Here is a 20,521-nt window from a genome sequence, read left to right as displayed (position 1 = left end):
TTTCTATTTCTTATTCCTTAGAGCAAGTGACAAGAGAAAGTGACTGCTCTACTATGTTTGAAAAGTTTATACAATCAATTCTGAATTCTGGCATCTGCCATGTTTTTGATATTTCATCTGATTCACCGGTTAACTCTTCATGGTTAACAAAGACCCCTTCTTATTTTGATGAGAAAGTAGGATCCGGCAAATATTATTTGCTTTTTGAAAACTCTGAAACACAGCTTTGTCTATAAACAAGGGCTCTCCCATTTTTAAGGCATTAAACAATGTTGGTAAATATTTATAACAGGAATCTACTTTTATTCGGGGGATCTGAATAAAAGTAGCATGATTGGTTTCAGACGTAGAGAAAATGTTTCCTTACTGTTTTGAAGTCACAGTGGCTCCAGAGCTCTAAATGGCATTTGTACCTTCAAAAAGAAAACTAAACAGGGAACACAGGGCACTCAAAGGATCACAACCGCTTTTTGTCTGACTTACGCTATAACAGATAAAGTCTGTGCAATTAAAATGGCCAAGTATCAAGCTTTTTCCTGCAGCGCTGAGTACTTATACAGACCTCCCTTGCTATACTGCCAGAGCTCTCATCCCCATGGTATCTGAACAATTAACATTGAAGGGGATATTCTACCAGTGGAATTTCAAATGGCCAGCACCCTGATCAATCATAAGCATCTTGTTGCAGAACATGCAATACTTTATTTTTTTACTTTTTCTCCTATCATTCTGGGATGATGACAAACAGAAGAAAAATTAGAACAAATGCTGCATTATTTGGAATGAAGTTTAACTGACCTAACCAGTTAACAAGCAATTTTATATAAAAGCTATTAACAGTGGTGACTTGTTTATTGTTCAAAAAAGCACCATTGCTAAAAAAATTCTCTTCTAAAGGAAAGGTGAGGCACAGAAAGGATACAGACACTGTGCATCAGTGGTCTTAGAAGAGACTCAATTGAACTGAAATACAGGAGGCTCTTTCTTTAAGCATGCTTTTGGAATGAATTTCATATCAGCTCCTCAAATGAAACAACATCATGGTCATTTAAAATTAAGCGTAACTGTGGTTAAAGGGGGAACAAACTGAGCAGTGTCATCGACTGCTTTTAATGCCAGACAATTTATCTACTCCTACTGGTTTTAGTAAACTACAACAAACAAACAAGAAATAGTTACTTTTCATCCATTCGGCTGCGCATTTTCTTGAGCTTCTGCATAATGCTACTAGTCTCACTACTGGAGATGGAGATAGGGGAAGGGCTACGGGTTTCTGTGTCGGTTGGAAGTGGGCTGGAAGCATTGCTCTGCTTTATATCGTCTTCACTACGCAACTCCTGCAATACAAGCATTAAATAAAAATTAAGAACAGTTGTCCAGGCCTTGGGTGATCAAGAAAATAACTTTGAATACTGATCAACTTTCCTCCTTCCCCCAACCTAAGGGGAAAATCTAAATAATCAATTGTTACTGCACTGCTATATCCAAGTTTGATCCTTGGATTCCAGTAGCTTAAAATTTGTGTTTAAATTGTAGTAATTTCAGAATAATCTAGAGAGTAAGCCCACAGGCGACACTGATTAAAGTGAACAAATAAACAAAAGACAAAATTCAATGTACTTGTTCAATCTTTTGAAGTGTTTCACTGAATTCATTTATTCCTTAATTGCCAGATACCCAACATCAATCCACAGTATTTTTCTGTCTGCTACATACCACAACATAAGAGAGACACCTTGATTTTGGTAAAAAGAAATAGAATGAGGAAAAAAAGACAATTTTTCCAGAGTTATGGCCACATACAGCACGGACAGAGCCTAATCTGTCCGTCTCACCCTCCCTTTCCTATTCAGGTAAAAGTTACAGGTTTAACTCATTCATAGCTGAACTGGTCATCAGCTTCTTGGCTGCTCAGCTAAAAGCTGAAATTAAGTGTTGCTGAAGACTGGACTCCATGGGCAGATCTAGGATTTTGAAAAAAAGTTGCAAACAAACAGTCTGAAAGTGCTGTTAAACGGGAGTGGAAAAACAGAGTAGCCAACAGACAATAAAATAGCTGCAGAAACAATATCATGATTAGTGGGACAAGAAAACCATTAAAAAAGGACACAATCATTAACAAGTGTGAGTGAAGAGCAATTAGCAGCAATCAGGTAGGTTACAATGAGCCATGCAGTCAACTGACTCCTTCAGCTGTGGCATGTCCTAAATAGACATGCCACAGCTGCTGCTGGGCAGTTAGTTTTAAACTCTGGAAAAGGAATCAAAGTGGGGTGTAACTGCACCACTGGACCCCTCCTCCCCAGATCTGCTCCCTGCATTTGCCTGCCAGAAAATCAGCTTTTCTGCTTAAGATACATACCCAATTTTGGAAGGTTAAGTTTTGGGAAAAGAGTGCATGTGGCATGTGAGTAAATGGAGCCGACCCTAAGGGGGTTGTGGGGCCTGGAGCAAATCAGCCTGTGTGGGGCCCTCCTAACACTGTGCAGGACCATCGTACCCCCTGCAAAGAGGGGAGAGGGTGTCCTCTGTGGTTCTTCTGCAGCACAGGGCCGAGCTGCCAGCTCTAGGCAGGCCCCAACTCCACAGGGCCCCCCAAAGCACAGGGCCTAGGGCAGTCACCCAGATTAGCGGTACCGTAGGGATAGCTCTGTGAGTAAATATAGTAGTGGTGCTTCAGAAGCTTCAGTTACTGGTTCCTCTTATTAAATAACCTCAGTAGCTTCCTTACACCTATTTTAAAGAATTCTGGCAATGACCTCTTTAGTTAAAGTGCCCCTAGACACTACAGTTCTCCACTGACCATTAACAACAAGGCTACAAAAATGTTGTCCCAAATACTGAATTGGTCCTTTCTATATTATTCTAATATAATAAAAGCATTACTCTGTCCGTGTGTAATGCTTTGTTCGCACTCTGATTGGTTGTCTTGGCAGCTGATCACAACGCTGACTGAAACAACCAAATCTAAGCGCTCCAAGAGTGTTCCAGACAGAAGGTGGCGGTGCACCGCCATGACAATGGAGATGGAGCAGGGGTCAAGGCCAGCACTGCTGGTTCTAAGCCTCTACCTCTGCCACAGGCCTTTTCTTTTATTCAATTTTGTTCTCTTCCAGTCCCTTTCTATTGAATCTTGATTCGACATTTTACTTCCCTCAACTTCTAAGAAGGTTGTCTCATTAACATAAGCTTAAGCATGGGTTGCCTGCTTTCCTTTCTGACCATTTATTCTATTTTTGTTTCATAACCAATACAAATGCAATCCAGACTTTCAGGGGTATAGGCTGTAGCTGTGTTGGGCTAAAGACATAGGCAGACAAGTTCTTTGGGTAAATCCAATATCTTTTATTAGACCAACTCAAATAGTTGGAAAAATTCTTCTTTGCAACCTTTGGGGTACAATTACCCTTTGTTAGGCTGAGGAAACATCTGCAGTTGGTCTGTGCTCTTCCTGGATGGAGTGGTTAAGCAGCCAGAGGCTAGTATGCATGCAAGAAAGCCAGTCAGTGAAGATATAAAATGAGGCAGTCAGTGTGTGAGAAAGGTGGCGAGGGAGGGGGTGACGGGACAGTGGACAGACATGAATATAGCTGGTAAATAGTAGAGAGGTTACCTGGGGAGTCAGATGCTAGGTAGATCATAAATTCAATGTCTATATTTAGTCCATGATTTTTTGTATCCAGTAGACTGATGAAGTGAAGGTCATAGGCTCGTCTGTGAAAGATGTTTTGTATATTCTCTTTGAGGATTGGAGAGAGTGGTTTTCCTTGTTGAGAAATGCGCCCGCACAGTTAACTGGGTATTCTTGTCTTTGATAGATTTCGGGTGCGTGTTCATTCTGGTGGCTCATAAAAAGGTTGGCATATTACCAGCTTATATACCAACATCCCACACCAGGATAGCATCCAAGCCTGCCTTACATATCTACAAGAGCAAGATTACAACTCGGAGTACAGGTCCAAAGATATTACTGAACTTGTACACTTCATCCTTACGTACAACAAACTTTACTTTCAATAACCAACTCTACCTCCAGAGCACAAGCACAGCTATAGGCACCAAAATGGCCCCACAATATGCCAACCTTTTTATGAGCCACCTGGAAGAAGACTTCCTCAAGGACTAAGTCATCAAACCGTTGCTATACTTAAGATATATCAATGACATGTTCATCATTTGGACTGAAAACCTGCAATCTGACTGATTTCCTCAGAAACTCAACAATCACCGCCCCTCCATCAGACTCTCTCCTGAATACCTCAGCACCAACATTTCCTTTTTACACTTAGTGATCACTACTGAGAATGGTAAAATACAGACCACCACATACAAGAAACCCACAGATCAATAGACGCATCTTCAAAGAACCATCAATCACCCTAAACACACCAAGAAAGCTGTAATATACAGCCAAGCCTTCCAATACCACTGAATTTGCACTGAGCCATGATTATTACCTCACAAATCTCAAAAAGGCTTTCACTCATCAAGGACACTTCTCCAGAGACAGATCGTGCTTTTGAAAGAGCCACCCAGATACCACATGCAGAATTGCTGCAGTACAAAAGGAAACCCTCACCATGAACCACACACCACTGGTTATGATGCATCATCCCTCCCTGGAACCTATATGGGAAATTGTATGGCCCAAAACACACTGAATGGACCCAAACCATGCCATGACAAGAAATGTTAAACCAGCCAATGTATCTCCACTACCCCCACAATAACTACACCCCCACAACAGAACCATCACCATCCCTGGATCTTTACACCTACACCTCCAGAAACGTACTACATCTCATCCAGTACATCAAATGCGCTAATGGAAAATATGTAGGAGAACTGAAACATCAACTGTGCACCACTAATGAATGCACACCAAAAAACTATCAGATAGGAATACCCAATTACCTGTGCAGGCACATTCCTAACAAGAAAACCGCTCTCTCCCCAAACTCTCAGTTCTAATCCTCAAACGGAATTTACAAAACACGTTTCACAAACGAACGTATGAACTCCACTTCATCGACTTACTGGATACAAAAAATCATAGACTAAATATAGACATTGGATTTATTTTATAACTTGCCTAACATCTGAGTCCCCAGGTAACCTCTCTACTATTTACCAGCTATATTAGTTCCCTCCCCAACCCGCCACCTGTGCCTCACCCACTGACTGCTTCATTTTATATTTTCACTGACTGGCTTTCTTGCATGCATGCTGGCCTCTGGCTTCTTTACTAGTACATAAAGGAAGAGCACAAACCAACTACAGACATTTCCTCAGCCTGATGAAGTATATTTGTACCCAAAAGCTTGCAAAAAATTTTTTCCAACTATTTGAGTTGGTCAAATAAAAGAGGTCAGATTTATCCAAAGAACCTTGTCATCCACACTTTCATGCTTTTTTGAATGGTAAAGCAAACTGAAAATTCCTTGCTGTTGTGATCATCAAAAATCCAGTACTGTAACCAGGTATATATTCACTCTCCAGTATAATCTTTTATGCAAGAATAGCAGTAGTTGGTATTTGTCTGTGACAAAGACTTCTCCTTATTTTATGTTCCTAAATACTTATAATCTGCTTAATTTCAAGGATAAAGTATTCTAAAAATTAGCAAAAAACTTTTAGATTTTCCAGGTTAAACGAGAGAGTGACCAAAAAAACTAAACAAAAGAAACAAAAAGAAATGAAAAGAAACAGTTTTTAAGAGGCCACTGTGAAAATACTTTATTTTCGAAGTACAAGCAAACAGCCCTTTCTGCAAATCACACCATTTAAGGCGTCTCTCTCATGCAAGTCACTAAAGTCACTTCTGAGAATTGTTCATCATCTGCTGCAGAAAAACCTCAAGAGATGAGGTCAGGTTTTAGAAGAGCAAATTTGTAACAAAGGAGTCAATTATTAATGGCATAACATACTAAATAGAAAGACAACAGTTCTTTAACACCAGCTTACCAGTTTATTTTCCCCTGCAGACTTCAGTTTTTCCTGCAGTTTCATGGTAGTCTGGCAGATTCGTTCTATCTCTTCCTGTTGCTTCAGAATCAGTTGTCTCTCCTTCCTAGCTGCCTTGTTGGCCTCCTGGAGACGTTTAATTTCTGCCTTTAAGTATGGGGGAAATACAGCAAAAGAATTTTAAATCACAGATGTTTCTAAGCAATATTTCTAAGCCTACCATCATGGCTGGGCTACATAATGAGTTTTAATGCATTATGCTATATCAATTTTACTTGGCTATTCTCAGTTTGATTATTATCCTCTAACTCCACCAGTGGTTGCATACTGGTAACAGAAGGCTCAACTGGAAAAAGGCATCAAAACTAGAAACTACTGGCACACAAATACCAGCAGGTGCATCTACACATGCATTTTACTGAAGAGTTGACTAACTAGTTCTTCAGTGAAGTGTCACAGTCTACACATGTGCCTATATTAGGATGTAGTAAACTAATTAACTCTGCTGTAGGACAGTAATGTCCAGGACAAGTACTATCTAACAGCAGAGTAATTATGTGCACTCAAATGCACATGTAGACTGTGACTGGGCCTGAGGGTCCTATAGTGCTGTGTGCTGCCTTACACATAGCTCTGCACTGTAAGACCTGCCCCAGCCAGGTCCTCCACTACCTGGAGCCTGGGGCTGACTCTACCCTGGCCCCTGCCAGGCCAGGGCTTCTCTATCCTGGCTTAGATTGCTGCAGTCCTGGGTGCACATGAAGATGCTGTACTCAGGAAGCAGTTGACTCTGGCACAAACTGCACCCGAGTTTATTCAGGTGCATTAATAGCATGTGTAGATGCTCCCAGTGAGTTGCAATGAGCTTCTTAAGAGCCTAGTGGACAGTCTCTAATTCAGTACTCACTGTGTAAGTTGTCCAGTAATTAAACAATGGATTAAAATGGATCTTTTCTTAACAGAGGACTATTTACCTGCTCCTGCTGCAACTTCAGCAGCAGGCCACGCTGTCTCTTTCGAATGGGAGGCATCTTGTCATCCTCTCCTTTGTCTCTCAAGTGTCTGAAAGAAAATTGGCAAAAGGAATAAAGCAAGGGAAAAAATTGCCTCCATTTCTTTCATTTTCAAATACACCAGTACTTGTCCATTATGTAAATTTAACTGCAGATGAGGGTAGCTCCATTTTACATGTCAATACTTGAACATGAACTTTCTCTTTGGTGAAACATTATGTTCTTAAAGACCTAAACTTCATTTTGTTTCTGTAAAATACAAAATATTAAGGAGGCTAATGTGGATGGTACTAGACATTGTTTCTTATGTCCAGGCCAGAAGTTCTGTAGAGGAAGCATACTCTTCACTTGAGAGTAAGAAGAATGTTTCAGGAAGTAATGCTTTTTAGTTCCATGTGCTCTTTGCTATTTTTAATCTTACATTTTAGTGTCTGGACAAGATATTCATCATCTAACAGTACCTAACAAACTGCAAAACATACTTGCTTAATAGAACAGTTTTCAGGGCTCCTTTACAAATGCAATGGGATCTAATGTGTAATCCACACAATTGTGCCTTCTGTCATGCCACATGTGCATGGCAGGAGGTGCGATTGTGGAATCACACATTAGATCCCATTGTGCCTTAAATCACCAGTGCAGAGGGAGACTGGGATCATGAACCTGGACTCCCCCTGCACCAGTGCCTGTAGCTATGAACCCCAGAGCTGAAGGAACTTGGCAAGACTTGCAGCAGGGGCAGTGTTCGTTGTACTGCCCCTGCTGCAAACCCTGCAGCTGACAGGGGCTGCAGAGCTAAAAGTGGGGGCAGTACCAAGAATGCTGCCTCACTGCAAGCATCATTGGCAGCCGGGTCCACAGTGGAGAGAACATGGCCAATGCTGTGAGCCTCATGAGATGTGGGGCTCACAGTGGCAGCGGTGTTTCTCTGTGGTGCCTCTGTTGTGGGCCCTGCAGTCCACAATGTGGGGGTCTCAGTGGAGGGAGAGGGAAGAATTGGCAGCAGCACAGAGAATGCTGTTGCCACCGAATCTTGTGAGGTGCAGGGCTCACAGTGGCAGCAGCATTCCTCTGCGCTCCCAGCTGTGAGCCCCACAGCCAAGGAGATTTGGGGGGGGGGGGGGGGGGACACGGACACGGACAGACAGACAGCACTCTATACTGAAACCCCTTAAATTGACGACACTGCCACCACTGACAGCCTTCTCAGTTACAAGGTCAGCATCGGATGGTGCACCCCTGGGGCTGGGAGCCCCTCAGTTGACGGGGCTCCCAGCCACAGGGGAGCACCTAGCCCCCATATTCAATTAATGGCGTGATTAGAAAAAGCTACAAAGTTATTATTACACATTTTTGTGGACTAATATTATAGTTTATTGCTTGTTTTATCACGCTATTAATAGGTTGAATGTGTAGCTGGGCCACAGCTTAAGGTAATCACCTTAAGTGTAACATGTAGAGAGGGCCTAAGATACTAGAATACTTTTACATGGATGTTTATGTTAGAAGAGTAATTTATAATCAACATTTAACAGAATGAGAGAAAAAGAGGGAGGCACTGACACAACGGAGTAATCATCAGGAAAACTATATATTTAGAGTTCTCTTACTTCTTCTGGTGTTCCAGCCAGGCCAGTTCAGCCTTAGTCTTCTCTTTCAAAGCTTTTTCTCGGAGGCGGAGCAGTGAGGACTGATGAGCTGCTCGCATTTCCTCTTCTTTCATGTACTGTCGCACCATCTCCATAGTGAATTTAGAGAAACTATCCTGACCCCCTGAGAATGGCATACTTAGCTCCTGGAAAGGAGTGGGAAATTCATAAATTAATCCTCACAAAAAGTACATTAGCAGCATACTGTCAGACACCAATATTTAATAAAACCCGATATCCTTTTTATCACCACCTTCCTTGAAATTTCTCTTACAATACCCTCTCTTAGGACTTCTTTCTTTTAAACTTAGTATTAAGTGAGACTTCTCAGACATCAACATCTCTCTAGCAGTAGAAAAAAAACAAATGTCTCACATCAAAGTACGTAAAATTTCTTTCATGTATTGATCTTACTTACACCCACTTGAAAAAAAATTTTCCTTAAAGGGCTGGAGCTGGAGCAGGTGGGGCAGCCATGGGTGGGCTGGGAAATGGGGTGGTGGGTCCAGGGGCTCATGAGAGCCCCCACAGTGTGGGCCAGCAGGGATCAACCCCCACCAGGTAGCACCCAGTGAGTAGGGGCTTCTTTTTTTTTTTTTTAAAAGCACCAGGAGCTAGGGTGGGGCAGCCATGGGGGGCTTGGGAGAGCAGGCAGGGGATGGGGCCTGGCAGGATAACTACTAACAACCTCGTACTTGTAATAGTGAGACTGCAAACTCCAGTTCTTAGTAAAAAGATTCCTATGGGTTTACTGTTCACCAGCAATACATCTGGCACTGTGCCAGCAAGATTTATTTGAGAGGTAGAGCACTGGCATAAAATATGGTCCCTAACACAGTACAAAATATTCAGGGTTCCAAAGCCTCCTTTTAGCCATCAATCAAAGCAACTTATGTTTACACATACACCTCCTAGTTCCACAAATCACTAAACTTTTTAAAATTATATAATTCACATCAAATTTTTACCAGCTATTGTGGCCTTCCTACCAATAGGGGAACCTGTTTACCAGGACACTTGGAAATTTATTTTAGTGTTTTGTACCTAACTTATGCCTTGTTTTTCATCCGTTGGCCTTCTGAGGTTCCTGGAAACTAATACTCCTAACTTTCCCATACAAATTCTGCATAGGTCACATATGGTTTATTTTCTAGTCACCGAGGTCTATGGCTCAAACTGTTACTAAGATGCTATTTTGGGTCATGATGCCAACAGGCCTCTATGACTTCTATATGCACTAAGTAATTGCTGCACCAATCCATGCTCCAGCAAGGCATAAAATAACCATTCAGGAGCAGAAAGGCAAGACAATTATCAGTTCAGTTGGTGCTCTTCCCTGCTTTTAAAACAGAAGGGGAGGAGGAGGAGAAATGTATCACCATTTGCAACACTGCTTGCAATTTAATATAGTCTGTTTATTTAATATACCTTGATAGATGACAGGGCTGTCTTTTCTGGGGAAGCCTCCTCATCAGAATCATCCCGATGACCTCGCTTCTTCTCCATGTTGATCCTACGATGGCTCTCAGAAGGCAGTAAAGATCTGAAAGATTTTTCCTCAATCTCATCTTCTGTCATGGACTCATCAAATTTCAGGGAATATTCTGTTGCAATGGAAGCTGAATCTGAGTAAGAAATCAGAAAAAAGGTTTCATCATTAGGTGTGCATAAATGAAGACTCTCTCAAAAGGGAGGTTGAAATGGATTTTGCCTCCCAAAAGTATGAAATATCAGAGAGATACATATTGACTTATTCTGCCAAATAAGGGTCTTAAATGCAACCACAAGGAATGACTGCTAAAACTGGGTAAAAAAAGATGGGCAAAAGAACAACAGTAGTTTGACCTGTACTTAATATCCTAAAGTAAAAATTTAATAATTGTGCAATCATTTTTTGACAGGACATAAATGAAGCATAGTATTAGAGTGAGTTGTTACAAATAGTATTACCTGGCTAAAAAAAAAAGACTCCAAGCTGAGATTGTCTCATACCATTCCACAGTTTAAGGTACAAATGCTATTTTAGCTTAACATCTGGCCTTCAGCCTGCACACACAGCATGTATTCTGCTTTAACATTAAATGAACACCCCAGAATAGTTGGAAAAGAAATTAGAACCTAAGAAGTCAATCACCCTTTCTCTAACTTGAGAGTTTTAAATGTTCTCTTTCCATCATGAAATTCCTTTTTCCCCACCACTATTTTAACTCAGGGTCTCATCGGTTATTATCCATGTTCCCCTTTCATTCATTTCAAACACTAAAGACTTGGGCAATATCTCCCTTCTACCCATAACTACTTCCAGCTTTATCAAGAATAAAAATGTACCTAAACCTTTCTCATCTGGTAGTGATGGAATACTATCACTCCGCAAGGAATCATCCACAACAGTTGGAGCATGATCTTCAATGGAGCTGGTCATCTTTTCACGCCGGGAGGGTTTCTTCTCTTTCTTTTCATTCTCCTTGGAAGACGGAACTGAAGGACTCTCCTGGCGGCTACTACTACTGCTGTTTCACCAAGAAACAAACATTTTTTAAAGGACATACTATATTGCTTATTTTTGCTACCAAAATTAAGACATAACAATTGTACAATCAACATCACAATCAATAAAGATGAATATTATTCTAGTCACTCCATCACAAGAGAGGCTATAGCAGAATTAAAACAGTTTAAAATGAAGACATCAAAAGTGTGACTAGGAACATGGAAATAATTTCGTATCAACCTGAAAAGATTGCGACTATTTATCCTAGAAAGGAGACACAATAAAAATAATATAAAAATTGATCAATGGTATAGAATAGGGGTCAACAACTAACAGCCCAAAGACTGAATTCAGCACACAAGAGACATTTTATCCAGCCCACTGCTGGGCGGTGTCTGTGGTGTTTGAGCAGGGGGAATACTGCCTGCACATCACAGAGAAACCAGTGGCAGCACTGGAGAGAGGAATGATAGCTCTGGCTCCAGCTCCAACAGTGCAGGCCAGGCTAGAAGCAGCCCATGCGCAAAGCTAAGTTCCGTTAGAGCTTCCTGGTACAGCAAAACCTTGCCAACACATGGTATAGAGAAAGCAGTTGCAGAGCTTCTATTCTTGTGTTGCAAAAGAGGGGGTGGTCAATAAAATTAAGAGACTACAAATTCAAAGCCACAGAACATATTTTTCACCTAACAAACTGTGTAATACATTGTTACTAGACCTCATTAAAGTCAAGGGCTTAGCAGGAGTCAAAAAGCATTAATATGCAGAATAATCACTTTTAAAAACAACCAAAGAAAAATGAATTTTAGAAGAAATATATATTTTCAACTTTGGAACATAAGCCAACCTGCAACTATAGACAAGATTAGGCAGAAACTTTTCTTCGGGAAAAAGATTAAAATTCTAGTAGAAACTGGTTTCTCATGGTATTCATTTTTACGTATGTTTATACTTTACTATGTATTCAAAACACAAATTGATTGCATCGCCTCTTCTTACCTCCTATCACGATTCTTGGATCGTGAAGATTCTGAGTAGCTGTCAAATGATGGTGAGTACATCTGTTTTGAGTCAGTTGTATCCTCTTTAGACTGTGGAGGGGCAACAGATTCACTTTTCCTAAGAAAAGGAAAATGTTTTGGGTGAATTTGAATAGCAAGATCTAAGAAAAAGGTCCCTTCCTTCCTACACACACAAAATCAGTTATGAGAAATACGGCTTTGTTGACTAAAAACCAAAGAAGATGAGACAGAAGGCTAGGATACTTAAATTAGATTAAAATGTCATGAGATAACCTCTCTGAGAAAAAAACCCAGAAGTTTTGAGTATATACAGTAAAAAATCTGTTATCTGGCCTCCCCTGGAAATGGAGGATGCTGGATAACAAAATATGCCGGTTAACTGAGCAGGCTGAACAGGTGTCCTTGCTTGTTTGGGCTGCCTCTTCTCCCGCCATGTCTGGGGTATTGCTGCCCCTCCCACAGCATTGCCAACCTTCCCGCGGGCCCTGTGGGACCCATGGGACAGGGAGGCGGGCCCCGTGAAGCCTGTTATGCCCCTGGGCCATGGAGGCTCGGCAGCACAGGCTGCTTTGCTCCAGGCCATGGGGGCTTGGAGAAACCAGAAGTGCCACGGTGGGCACTTCTGGTTTCACTTTACCTCACAAGCCGGCATGCTGATTAATAAAGCGTGCTGGCTTGTAAGGTGCCGGTTAACAGAGCTTTTCCTGTATACAGCTATGTATTTATATTATATAAAACACACTCACAGAGCAGAGGCTATGTTACTTATGGGGGAAGGTTAATTGATGTACAAAGGTGACATCTAAGTTCTTCCTCCGAGTCGTTCTATTTTATTCACAAAGAACTACTTTGCACAAAACTCTCTCATTAACATTCTTATGACTTTCTCAAGGACAGGACAGTAGCTTAAATGATGTGAGAAGCCACAACTGTTATTTTTTTCACCTTAAGCAATATATTTGTGGAAGGTTCATTTGGATAGGTACCTGTTTGGATCTGAAAGAGCTCTTATGTGTTTTATGAACTCTGAATGATGCTGCCGCTGATCATCATATAGTGCGGTGATTGGAGCTGCAGGAGCACTGGCAGCTTCTGGTATCTGAGTTCGTGCTAATTCTGTCATCTGAATATAGGGAAAAAAAAAGAAGAAAAACCCAAAAGTTGCCTGAGGGGACACAATAGTTACAACATCACACCGCTACATGCCTAAGAAGCAGCACACGATTCTGGCTGACAGTGGTGGCAGCTGCAGGTGAGGCTGGCTGGAACAGACTTGGTTCAAAACTCCAGGTGCTGAGGAGGAAACTTTGGGGGGGGGCGGAGGGGAGGGGCGCTTTTGAGACTTGGTGTAACACTTATGCTTTATATAAGAAGGGCTATTGGGAAATTCTCCAGGGAAGCTGCCCTCCCTGATCCCAGCCTGCTAGGAACCTTTGGCCATGCATTCCCACAAGCCCCCAGTGTCTGCAAGTAGGAGTTGCAGTTCCTTGGACCTCTGTTGCTCTCCCCTGTAACCCAACTCTAGCAGTTGTCTCAGAACTCACTCATGCCAAGTGTGGAAGCAGCCTCTACCTAAAGTGCTGCACTGGGGCAAAAAGAACCACCAACACACTTACAGGCTGGGGGATGACCTTCTCAGCAGCATGGCAGTAGAAAGGGATCTTGGAGTCATAGCTGACTCCAAGATGAACATGACTTGTCAATGTGATGAAGTGATCAACAAGAATAATTACACTTTATCATGCATTAGCAGATGCATAACTAACAGGTCCAGGGAGGGGATGCAGAGAATCTTGAGAGGGTTCAGAGGAGGGCTGTTTGTATGGTCACAGGCCTGCCGGAAATGTCCTACAAGGAAAGACTGAGGGACTTAGATCTCTTCAGCCTTTGAAAAAGAAGGCCGAGAGTATCTTGTGACTGCTTATAAATTCATCAGGGGAGGGCAGCAGGGAATAGAAGATGCTCTAGAGGGTGCCCTAGTAAACAGAGCAACTAGGAATGATGGCCACAAATTGATGGAGAGCAGACTTAGGTTGGGCATTAAAAAGAACTTCACAGTAAGGGTTGCCAGACTCTAGAATGGGCTTCCAAGGGAGGTGGTGCCCCCCCCACCCTGAGGGTCTTCAAGAGAAGACTGGACAACCTACCTGGGGTCGTCTGACCCCAGCACTCCTCCTGCCCTGGGCAAGGAAGTCAGACTCAATGACCTACTGAGGTCCCTTCTGACCTTAACATCTATGAAAAACCCAGAACTAAACTGAGTCCAATATAATCAAGGCATTCCTTATAAAAAAAGAGAACCTGAGAAACTGTGTGCTAAATAAAGGCATTTATTCTTGTATTGCACAGGGAGATATATAGCTACCTTTCCTATAGGAAATGGATCAGATTGTTTCAGTAAGGACCCCTCTACAGAGGCAGGTAAAGGCACAATGGGATATAATGTAAAATTCATGCAAATTGCACATTAGATCCCACTGCACCTTACTGCCAGTGCAGTGACCAACAGCTGTGGGCCCTGCAGCCAACAATGCTTGCAACAGAGGCATCATTCTTATCCATGCCTCCCTCTCCTAACCCTGTGCCCTGAAGCTTGCAACTTGGGGGAGGGAAGAAGTGGGTAGGAAGAGGAGAGTAATGTTCTTCCTGCTGCAAGTCCTGCAGCTGACAAGGCTCACAGCAGGTAGTGCTGGGAACATTGCCACCATTGTGAAGCTTCTCAGCTGTGGGGCTGGAAGCAGGTGGTGCATTCCTGTGGCTGGGAGCCCCTCAGTTAATGGGGCTTCCAGAAACAGAGGTGCATAATGGCCATACATTCCATTAACAGCATGATTAGAACAACCTACAAAGTTATTCCATATTTTTGCTTGTTTTTTCGTACCATTAATTGGTTGAATGTGTTGCTAGGTCACAACTTAAGGTGTGATTAACTGGTTAATTATGCCTTAAGCTTAACATGTAGAGGGAGCCTGAGACACGCGTCACCACAAGAACTGGATAAAGATGGGATAATACACTCTTAAAGACGAGTCAATCAGGATGAAGGAAGAAGTACAACACGGATCTGCGTATTTAATTTTTATTTACACAAAGTAGTCAAATTGCAAAAGCCACGTTCTAATCTAAACTGTATTTGTTGTGTGGCACTCCGGCCATCTTACCTGAACTCTGCTCAATTAAAACAATCTAAATTTAGACAGACATCTGAAATCTATAAACAGTGGGCAGGTGATGAGGGCTGAGTTTAACACTTTAGTTGGGGAAAAAAATAATCCAATTCTGATCTTTTCCCAAATAAATTAACCACACACTTTGTTTTTTCTTTAACAAGTCATTTTCACCTGAGACCTACAAATTAATTCCAGATGAAAGGTATAAAAGTTATGGGACCATACACATTATTCTTGGCATCATTTTATTCTGAAATTGAAAAGCAAAAATATCACACTGAGGATTCTTTTAATTAACAAGCTGCCCCAAGGAGATTTTAGAGCAGACACTCATTCTCTCCCTTCACCTCCCATAAGTAGCAGCGTTAGAATAGCTACTGAAAATTTTCCCAACACTTGCGGGCTACAAGACAAAAAGGCTGCCCAAAAAAGTGAATGGGTTAGTACCAAAGACAACATTCCAATAAATTAAACCTAGAAAATCAAACCCTTTCATATAGCATCTTACCTCACGGATCTGACGAGCTGCATCTGTGGTCAATAAAGCAGCTTCCACCTGTTTGGCTGCAATTTTGCACGTAGTTTCCTGTAGTGCTTCTACTGCATCCTGACGTGACTGGACCAGATGCTGGAGAGATTCTGCATGGACCTTTACGGAAAAGACAGCTATATCTGCTCTTCAGAGCATTTTTACAAGAAGTTATATTTGTTTTTAAGTTACAGGGGAAAAAAATAGAGTTTGAAATAAATATTTCTCTCTGAACTGTTTTGGTCACGTGTCAGTCCCACATCTTTCCTATACGTTTAAAGAACTCAATTTAGAATATTTCTGGACACAAGTTTACAGACAAAATACTGCATATATTACACATTTCACATTTTTTGAAGAGCAGCATACCTGAGCTGCCTTCTGCCTGGCTTCATCCAGCTGTCTCTGACTTTCTAAAGCCTCTTGTTCTGCCTTGAGCTTCAAGAGAGCCAAATCCCGCTCATGTCGTTGTTGTTGTGCCTAAAAATTAAGAACATTCAGTTTTAATGACAAAAGAGTTTTTTTTTTAAAGTTAACTGAAATTCAAAGGTTAGATTAACAATGCTGCTCTAATGACACATTCATTTGTTAAAAGTCAAACTTTTACCTCCCCCAACTCTTTTTGGCTTTATCATCTTATTGAGGAGTGTTAACAGCATAAACTACCCTCTTTCAGCCCCGAGTACAAGATGAATAAATCCAGAAATTTGTTTGCTTTACTTTAAGTAGTAGCTAATCTTATCAAAAGAAAAAGACTTCAACCAAGATATAGTATACAAACAGGGAAGAAGTTGCAAATAACTAATCTGAAAATGTACTGTCTGAAGAGACTCCATCACCTTGGCTGAAGATTAGTTAAAAAGTTTCTGCTGGTTAATTTAACCACAGTACTTTTGTTAATTTTTCTTCACAGAGAACAAATTAGGGAAATTAAAGCAAGGAAAATAACTTTTCCAGTTACCTTTAGGATCTGAGCCAGGGAAACACTTTCCTGCTGGGCAAGTGATATGCCCCGTACTCGTTCTACATCTGAAAGCTGTCGTACAGACTCTTCAATGACATTCAGGTAATTAAGCTCTGCTGACAAACGATGCTGGAGACCAGCGGGGGAGAGGTGCATAGCTCCTATGGGACAATATGCACTGTTTAAACATTTACAGGACTTAGTCTTTCAGAAAATAATATGAAAAGTTAAAAAGTAATATAGGCTTAGTTGGGCTTTCTTGGACAGCTCACCGGTCACTGAAGGTGCTCCTGCTGTGGTTCTGTTGATTCCCATGCTCAAGTCAGGGAAGGGTACATTGGACTTGAAGCCTGATGTTGTACCCAAAGAAAAGCCTCCAGGAGATCTGGCCCTTTCTGCTGTATTGCCTACAGAGTCAAATTGTAATAGTTTCTGGGAACCTGGAGACGGGGGAGAAGTTGGAGTTTTCAAGGATCTTCCCTTGTCAGAGAAACTGAGAGGAAAAAAGAAAAAAAAAGTTAAACCAGAAAAAAAGAAGAGAGTTAGCATTTTCCCCAAGCCAAGCCATTTTACCTATAAGCTAACAGTTTATAGAGCCGTAATTTAGATTTCCTGTCTACCCACATTTGAACAAGCTATGGTGAGGACTTTGGGTCACAGAAACACAAAAAGAAGGGCTAGAAGAAACCTCAGGAGGTCATTTAAGCCAACCCCCTGCTCAAGACAAGACCATACCTATCTAAATCATCTCATCCCAAAGTATTTGTCTAACTAGCTCTTAATAACTTCCAAGGTTGGAGATTCTACACCCTTGCTAGGTAATCTATTGCAGTGGTTAAATCACTTCAATAGTTAAAAAGTTCTTTCTAAAAGTCAACTTAATTTTCCCTTTTGCAGAAATTAGTCTATCACCATGCTCTTTATAAATCATCGCTCATGTATTTGAAAAACTTGTCAATTCCACCCTGTCTTCCCTTCTGAAGATTAAATAATCCAAATTCTTTTAACTTTTTCTTGTAAACCATGTTTCCTAGACCTCTAATCTTTTTGTTGCTCCCCCTCTTTTGAAAAAGGATATTACAATTAGAGATAGTGGCCCTGCCATGACTAATGGATTGCTTGGAGAGATAGCATTTCTTAGGTCTAAAGGAATTCTTTATTGTCAGCTTCTTCCATAAGTAAAATCAAGGTTTATGGCCAACATTTTAAAAATAAGATGCCTGAAGTTAGGTACCTGAATGGGGTCAGACACTGAACAAAGAAATGGGATAACTGCACGAGGCTGTTATACTTTGTAAAATTCAACAAAAATTTCTTGAGGTTGAAAAGTGACAAAACAAAACTCCAACTTTTTGAGTATTGTGCTATAACTCAACATCAAATGCTAGTAATATGTGCATGGGATCTTATAAAAGACCATTTTACCTCACTGAGCGCCCAGACACTTCTTCCAAAGTACTATCAGTATCTGGACTCTGCTCATGATCTCTGTTGGAAATTCTGCTACTAGGTAAAGACTTCTTTGCCTGTTGGGATCCATGCTCTGACTCCGACAGCATTTTGTCTTCTTCCATGGGAAACTGAAGTGAACTTCCATTAAAAGATTCTAGCTCTACAAAAACACAATACTGGCAAAGTTAATTCCAATTGTTTCTGTAGCTAGTAACTGCTAACTAACAATTGGGGTAACTCCCCCTGCCACACACAGGCCTTGTGTAGTCTAAAGAATTCTTGAATTCAAGAAAAACACAATTATGTAAATACTGCAAGTTCTTATATAGAGGAGTTTCATAAAGGAGCTAAATTTACTAGAGAGTATCCGTTATCACTGCAAGCCAAAGCAACTATGCACATGTAATAGCCAATTCTCTTCCACCATGCAGAGGACAAATAGAATTATAAATGAGTAATTTACATAGATGGAGAAGAGAAAATACAACTACCAAAGACAAATATTTGCCATTCTCTTTAGAAAAATAATATGATAGAAGCAGATATTTTTCATTAAGAATCAATAAGATATGTTACTATCTGCACTGGATTAGAGGTGCATGCTATTAACCCCCAAATGACAAAAACCTAATTATAACAACAAAAAATCCTAGAAATATCCTTAGAAGTCTGAGTGTACCAATATAAGCATATGTAAAAAGGAAGGATACAGTCAGCATTACACTTACTTTCCTTCCTCCCAATTCTTTTAGAAGAAGTAGATGAGCGAGAAGATGCTGCAGAACGGTGCCCAGATGAATGCGGAGAGCCAAGTTCTACAGACCAAGGCTCGTGAGGAGACCTCCTGCTGCGAAGTTCTTCCTGAATACTGGCAATGCTGCTGGCACTGATACTGTCATGGAATGAAAATACCAGCTAAAGACTTGAAAGACCTCCACTCCACATCACAACAAAAGCACAAATGCTTTTTGAGGTGACAAGTGACTAGCAAGGGTGTGTGAAATGAGCCGTATTCTATTTGGATATGGCCCAAATCAGGGACAGTGATTCGATTAGTTGATTTGGATCACTGTTCCATGTTCAATTCAGCTGAATCCGAATCTGAAGATTCGACGCCGATTCGGAGTATCAGTGATTTGGCCATAGACATAGCTTTAAATGCTTTTTCTACATACCTCAGGGTACCAGGTGCAGCTCGTGAACACTGCGATGGTGGGGTGGATGGAGTGTCCCACAGGAGCGCAGGAGGGCCCTTGGCAGCAAACCCGGAAGTAGACCAGAAGTACTTCCAGGTCCGCTGCTGAGCATGCAGGCCCCTCCCCCACCCTGGTGATCAGCCACAGGGGGACCTAGGGTGCCCCCTCCCCAGACCCAGGAGGCACCAGTTCCCATGCCAGGGATGGTCCGGGGGGGGGGGGGGGGGGGGGGCCTGCGGACCTGGAAGTGCTTCTGGTCCACTTCCGGGTCTGCTCACAAGCACGCTGGGGAGTCCTCCACGCTCCTATGGGACACTCCATCCACCCCAGCATCTCAGCATTCACAAGCCACCTGGTACCTTGTGATATGTAAAAGAAACATTTAAAAGCTGAGTCTATATCTGAATTGCCAAATCTATCCGAATCAATTCAGAGGGTTCCAATTAGATTCGGACAGATCAAAGGGTCTCGTGATTCCATTCGGATTCGGAGATTCGGCCACTGAATCAAGCAAAATCGAATCAGGGACCGAAGTTCCGCATAGCCCTAGCGAGTAGACGGCAGGGTAAATAATGTTGCTTCATTAAAAAAACATGTTGAGAAATACTAAAAAAAAAAATAAAAAAAAAAATTAAAAAATAAAAAGTATTAGAAGATGTTTGTAAGTTGCCAAGATATGTAAAACACATGAATTCTAACCCAGATGTGGAAAACTAAAAGATGATTACTTGCATCATTCCAAATAAAAATTTTAATGGGAATTCAGCTACAAATGTGGACATAACATAACCATTTTTCTGATATAATATCCCACCCTCCGCCACAGTAAACAGAAAATCAAGTATTAAAGTTAAAGGTATTAAGTTGTTACAACATAAAAAGCTAAATCACAGTTAGGGGCCTACCTAAACCACAGTGGAAGTTTGTGGCACAGCAGCACCTTTAACTTTGTCCGTTTCACCACATGCCCCCCCAGGATTTATTCCCTGCCTTCCCCACAGCCACCGAGTAGCTGAAAGGCAATTGATGTCCTGGTTTCGGCCCCTTATCCATTCAGCAACAGGGGGAGGGGTA

General features: G+C 41.5%; 1 protein-coding gene across 7 annotated transcripts in view; it reads right to left on the bottom strand.

Moving 5' to 3' along the window:
- Positions 1-20,521, bottom strand: part of CEP350 (centrosomal protein 350) — a 116,175-nt gene that overhangs the window by 38,675 nt on the left and 56,979 nt on the right. For 4 of the 7 annotated variants that reach the window (XM_090047668.1, XM_090047667.1, XM_090047671.1 and 1 more), the window contains 14 exons: positions 18,980-19,143; positions 18,225-18,411; positions 17,072-17,292; positions 16,797-16,960; positions 16,205-16,315; positions 15,815-15,955; positions 13,123-13,259; positions 12,114-12,233; positions 10,955-11,136; positions 10,055-10,251; positions 8,588-8,772; positions 6,939-7,026; positions 5,965-6,111; positions 1,180-1,337 (listed from right to left, as the gene is read on the bottom strand). In XM_090047668.1, coding sequence (XP_089903794.1) covers positions 1,180-1,337; positions 5,965-6,111; positions 6,939-7,026; positions 8,588-8,772; positions 10,055-10,251; positions 10,955-11,136; positions 12,114-12,233; positions 13,123-13,259; positions 15,815-15,955; positions 16,205-16,315; positions 16,797-16,960; positions 17,072-17,292; positions 18,225-18,411; positions 18,980-19,143 — 2,202 coding nt within the window. The remainder of the gene's footprint in view (positions 1-1,179; positions 1,338-5,964; positions 6,112-6,938; positions 7,027-8,587; positions 8,773-10,054; positions 10,252-10,954; positions 11,137-12,113; positions 12,234-13,122; positions 13,260-15,814; positions 15,956-16,204; positions 16,316-16,796; positions 16,961-17,071; positions 17,293-18,224; positions 18,412-18,979; positions 19,144-20,521) is intronic. The other 3 variants (XM_090047670.1, XM_090047672.1, XM_090047669.1) reach the window with 2 other exon arrangements.

This window comes from Crocodylus siamensis, chromosome 5 (assembly GCF_052110815.1).
Source record: "Crocodylus siamensis isolate JL-2025a chromosome 5, ASM5211081v1, whole genome shotgun sequence".
In the NCBI taxonomy this organism is placed as follows: domain Eukaryota; kingdom Metazoa; phylum Chordata; order Crocodylia; family Crocodylidae; genus Crocodylus; species Crocodylus siamensis.
The sequence above is the reverse complement of the archived record's forward strand: the minus strand, read 5'-3'. Positions and strand labels throughout refer to the sequence as shown.